General features: G+C 41.4%; 1 protein-coding gene across 3 annotated transcripts in view; it reads right to left on the bottom strand.

Annotated features, from left to right (window-relative positions):
* Positions 1-5,031, bottom strand: part of cfap57 (cilia and flagella associated protein 57) — a 48,356-nt gene extending 43,325 nt beyond the window's left edge. For 2 of the 3 annotated variants that reach the window (XM_050038768.1, XM_050038770.1), the window contains exons 1-5: positions 4,700-5,031; positions 3,606-3,919; positions 3,121-3,368; positions 1,380-1,569; positions 1,148-1,300 (exon numbers count right to left, since the gene is read on the bottom strand). In XM_050038768.1, coding sequence (XP_049894725.1) covers positions 1,148-1,300; positions 1,380-1,569; positions 3,121-3,368; positions 3,606-3,919; positions 4,700-4,856 — 1,062 coding nt within the window. In that variant the 5' untranslated portion in view covers positions 4,857-5,031. The remainder of the gene's footprint in view (positions 1-1,147; positions 1,301-1,379; positions 1,570-3,120; positions 3,369-3,605; positions 3,920-4,699) is intronic. The other variant, XM_050038769.1, reaches the window with a different exon arrangement.
* Positions 5,032-5,721: the final 690 nt, after the last annotated feature.

The following is a 5,721-nucleotide window of genomic DNA, read 5'->3' as shown; positions in this document are numbered from 1 at the left end:
TCCGTCCTGGAAGAGGGATCCCTCCTCAGTTGCTCTTCCTGAGGTTTCTACCATTTTTTTTCCCCGTTAAAGGGTTTTTTTGGGGGAGTTTTTCCTTATCTGCTGCGAGGGTCCAAAGGACAGAGGGATGTCGTATGCTGTAAAGCCCTGTGAGGCAAATTGTGATTTGTGATATTGGGCTTTATAAATAAAATTGAAAATTGATTGATTGACTAGTGGCGCTTCTCCTCTTTTTGGAAACACTGTAGAGTCAGAATCACAATATGAATTTTTGATATGATATTAAAATATATACTGGTATTATTATAAATGAGATGATATGGCACACCCCTATTGGCCACCATCCAATTAAGCAAACCCAAAAGCAAAGCCCTGCGCTGGGTCGGGTATCCGATGGGTACCTGACCTATATGTGTGTGTGTGTATATATTTGTGTGTGTGATTATACATAAGATGTGCATGATTATAAAGCCGCAATTCCTTTTATTTTGAAAGTCAGTGACACAAGTGGAACTTGATCACGTCGTCACACTCGTGGTGGAAGGAGCATGCTAAAATTTTTCCTAACCTGGCAGTGATTGAATGACTTTGCCATCCTGCCATCGAGCGCAGCCAGTGACAGAGAACCCAGCTTAAAGTGAGTAACTGTAGGCTGTGTATGTTTACTCACTGGTGCGGGTTGGTTCACAGGACTTCTATTAATGGGTGTGGGCATTCATTACCCCGACCTCCTCCCTAAATGGACTTTCTCACTCTTTATACTATCTGAGTTGCTTTGAGCTTCTAATAAAGACAGAGTTTACATTGGAGCAAGGTGAAAGCCTGCTGCGTCTCATAGAGGCAGGTGACAAAGCGTCTGTATTTGATGACCTGGTAGTGAGCCCAGGCTGAATGTTCACATGAAAGTGTAATCTACCAGGAATGTGGGTTTGTACAAATTTCATTGGCCAATACAGTGCCCTGTCAGATGACATCAGACTGCATGGTTAAAACAGTTTTTTGCTGTACAACCACGTGTGTTTTGCTGGAGCCCTCTGCATTGGCACCTGGCTGTGCCAATGCAGTGGTCTCATTGAAATGAATGAGGTGGCTGCAGTGTGACTGTTGGTCATGGTGTCAGTGGTGGTGCCGGTAGAGGTGACTGTACCTTGTTGATCTCCACAGAGGACAGGCTGCAGCTGTACAGCTGTCCTCTGTCTGTGCTGATGGCCAGAGTCTCCTCTGCTGGACTGATGCATATGGTGTCAATCTCTTGGCATTCCACTGGGGTCAGCTCATTGCTGTATGGGTGTGATGGAATCTGACAGAAAATAACAAGCGTCACACTCTGAAACACACACAGAGTCTGCAGTGGTACTGTTACCTGCAGGAACATTTACCCGAATCTCCCTGCTTTTTCTATAACTGTCCTCCTCGTACTTTTCAAAAAGACAGATGGTGCTGAACCCCAAAGAGCACGCAAAGCCCTTGGAGTAGGACAGAATGGCTGTGATGCGAAGCACGTTGGGACCTTCAGCCACATCAGTGTCTTTGATGTTCTTCATCTCCATTTGCCTGTGCAGTGAATTACTGAAATTTACAACATGAAGATACAGAAAAAAACAGACTGATCAGTAAAGGATGCTTCAAAACCACACTGATACGTTTGACTGAAAAAAGGCACTGATGGAACGTGGAGTATACTGCATCATCATTGCACCCACTGTTAATGCCCAGACTGTTTTACAAACTCACTGGCCACATGCAGTAAATGTGCAAGACAGGCCAAATGAGAGTTAAGTCCAACTTTGTTTTATAGAAATTGATAGATTAAGCTGTGTTTACTCTCAACAAATTAGGGTGGGGCAATATATGGCCTGGCCCTACAGCAGATTCTACCTAAACATCAACAACATGGACTGCACTTGTATAGTGCTCTTCTAGTCTATTGACCACTCAAAGCACTTTTTAAACTACAAGTCACATTCACCCATTCACACACACTGGTGGCCGAGGCCACCATACACAATGCCATACTGCCACTCACACACTGATGGAACAGCCACTGTGAACAACTTGGCGTTCAGTTACTTGCCCATGAATATTTTGACATGCCGACTGGAGGAGCTGGGGATGGAATTGCCGATCTTTCAATTAGTGGACAACCTGCTCTACCTCCTGAGCCACAGCTACCACTGATAGTCTAACTAACAAGCGAGGGTGGTGATTCAGATCATGACCCTGACTCAAGTCGGACATAATTTCATGGATCTGATTACTTTACAGTGGACTTTGTTCCACTGTTGCCCAAAACCAGTAAAAACAATAGTTTGCAAAAATGTAATACCGAGTGAAGTACCCAGTGCATTTACATGCACAGTGGAGCTACGGTGAAAGCTTGAATAGGCCATTTAATCAGACTACTGTCCTTGTCGCAGTATACAAGCACGGGAGAGGAACCCATTAATTGACCAAAGTACGTTCGATTCCACTACGATAGGTGGCAATATGCCCCCTTACAGCTTGTTACTATTGGGCCTTTTTTCCAGTTGACCTATTACATCACAGACCAGACAATCAAATGTCGTCCAGCTGTTCCGCCACTCTTTTGATCAGGTCGCCATTCCATGTTTACCTTCCATCCATGTATTTTAAAATATTTAACTCTTTCAGCTGACACAGCATGAACTGTCTCCTCATCCATCAAAAAATGCACAGCTCTGGATGTAGATTTTGCCATGTTGTAACTGGCTTCTTCTTCTGTTACACATTTATTGCTTTTCAGCTTTTGGGTCAGGAGTAATTTGACTCCCAATTGCAATACCTGGGTGTGTTAGTCCAACTTGAGAAAGATGATTTAGTATGATTTCGGTTTGACTAACATGTTTACATGTATTTTAAAAGTCCAGTTTTGGTTGGAGTAATACAATAACACATTTTTTCTAACGGCATGTAAATGTAGTGAGTGAAGATAACTGAGCAAACTTCATCCACTGACGAAGATGGTGAGATGTATTTGAAAGCTCTTGGAAAAGCTTTTTTGTCAAAATGAAACATGTTTGTTTTGTTAATCTCACTAGCAATAAAACTATTAACAGCAGGTTTCCCTGTGCACAGTTTTAATGGGGGTCATCTTCCGACCTGTCAGACTGTTTAGAAGCACTGTTAATCTCTCTTCTCAGATCTCCAGATTCAAACACTAGCAGTCTGCCTGTGTCTGTTCCAGTGATCACCCGCTCCTCCGTCATCCAGGTATGGCACAGGAAGTTGATGGACTCCACCTTTGGACAGCTGCTCTGTTTCAGGGCTCCCTCTGAGTAGCAGAACAGCTTGAACACACCTGTTCCACTCACACAGAGCTGCATGTTGTTGTAAGGGTTGAAGCTGACCTGATGGGACATCAATAAAATAACAGAACATCCTCAGACCATGCATGCCTGCACATACAAAATCTGTTGCACTGACATAGACCTGTGTGTTAATGACAAAAAGAGTGAAAAAACTGAATTTCCCCTCAGGGGGATTAATAAAGTATATAAAATTAAATTAAATTAAATTAAATTAAATTAAAATAAAATAAAATAAAATAAAACAAAATAAATTAAATTAAATTATGGATGACTCACCTGGGTAACAGAATTGTTTGAGTTACTGGTGTTCACTGTTGCCAGGACTTTCTGTTTTTCCCAAAGCCACAAGATCAGCATCCACTCTGGGCCACCCGTCTGGCCTATCAGGTACTTGGAATCAGGGGAGAAAGCCATGCAGACAAACTCTTGAACAAATATGTCTCCTGCAGTCAGAACTTTTCTCTTTCTGCCCTGCTCATGTTGCAGGTCGAACACTGTGATGGTGGCCTTGTCACCACACTCTGACACTGCCAGATAACGCAGGTTGGCACTGATGGCCAGAGCACGCATGCCCTGGCTTTTTTCTGAGCCTGTAGAGACAACAGAAATGACATGACAAACAACTACTAAGGACTATGGGACTGTTCGTTATTTCCATAAATTATTTTTAAGCACTGGGGAGGACTAGGCTTAGGGGAGGGGCCAACAAATTTAAATCGCTGTTTTTTTGTATTTATTTTCGATTTTTGTAGATTTTTGAAGGAAATATGTTCAGTAGGCATGTTTTCTTTAATAATGCCCCGAATTACACCATTTATCAAAACCAGGAACTGTAAAAACAGAAATTATAGTTGAATTTTCACATTTCCAACGGTTCTTGGACACGTGCCACCAATGCTTCTGTCAGAAAAAAAACATGACCAAATCTCAGATTAAAATTGTGATATTTCATCAAAATTACTTTATACTGCATGTCATTTAAAATTTGGCCAAAAATAAACCATTTGCACAAACTAGTGAAAAACCGAGGCTTTTTTCAACTCATAGGATTTCCGTTTCAACTTTTAACTTTCAAATATCAAAAGGTAAGTTTGTAAAATCTAAAAACTAATTTATGGTGGAGGGAGGGTCATGCATTTGTAGCATCCGGGAGGGTCAAATAAAACACACACACACACACACACACACACACACACACACACAAAATCAAACGAAGTCACACTTAAGCCATCCCCCTCCTCTGATAAGTAAAGAACAGTCCCTAATACCGCGTGAAATAAACTCACTAACGGGAACAACATTGATCATAGCCTAAGAAATGGCTGTGAAAGTTTCAAAAGATATCCGACACTAACAATCCTTCAGCTTACCTGGAATGAACCTCTGACATCTTTGGACGGTGTTGTAGCACACACAACTGTTTCCGCTGGGGAAAACGACAGTTTGCTCATCGAAGAAACACAAATTGTTACTCACACCTGTCCGTAGACCGAAGATGAAATGTGGCTGAGCTACAACAGTGGCCATTTTTTCAGCAGACTTATAAAAAAAATAAGCAGCAAACAGAGTCTGACATTATAAAAATCTACATGGACTCTCCACACATAACGGCTACTTCCACTAACACACAATCATTTAATTTTGAAAGCCAGAAAGGAGCTCACGCGACTGAGTATCACCACTGTGACATCTATGCTAGTGTGATCAGAGCCTCTGTGTGATATGAGTTCCGTCGCTAGGCAACCCAGGATATCCCGCGAGAACCTGAGAACTCCACTCTTCGTCTCTCTATCCACCGTAGTAATACAAGCTCTGTATTTTCCCTCTGTTTCTTTATATTTTTTTCGGACATTGTACCATAAGTACCTGACAAACTTTTGTTTACTTTATCTGTTTTATGAATTCGCTTCTTTTTTTAATGACGCGACGTCTTGCGAGATTCCCGGGGTTGCCAGGCGACGCAACTAATAGCATGAGTGATAATATTAATGAAGGGCAGGGCCGTACGCAGGTTTTTTGAAATACCGAGGTCATTTAGTCGTGGTGCACGTGAGTGGGTCAGAAATTTTTGACAATTACATATCAAAAGGCTTCAATCTGGTGCACTTTGACAGCCAAATTAACAGGCTACATCTATAAAGAACTACACATATATTATATTAATCCCATCTTATCATGTTTCTCTTCCCACTTCATACTATAGCGTAATTGCCTTTCATCAAACTTTGTTTGTGGGTATTTATAATTATGTTTGAACCCCTTATTCTTTAGCAGGAAGTACTTCTCTTCATCTGTCAGTTGTCAGTATTCATTTTTCTATCAATGAAAAAAACAAATCTGTGTTATTAAATTCTTACATTTTTACATGTATCTCACCATAGCAAGTTGGAAA

The sequence above is a fragment of the Epinephelus moara genome, chromosome 24, assembly GCF_006386435.1.
Source record: "Epinephelus moara isolate mb chromosome 24, YSFRI_EMoa_1.0, whole genome shotgun sequence".
In the NCBI taxonomy this organism is placed as follows: Eukaryota; Metazoa; Chordata; class Actinopteri; order Perciformes; family Serranidae; genus Epinephelus; species Epinephelus moara.
Note: the sequence above shows the minus strand (reverse complement) of the source record. Positions and strands in the feature narration are given on the sequence as shown.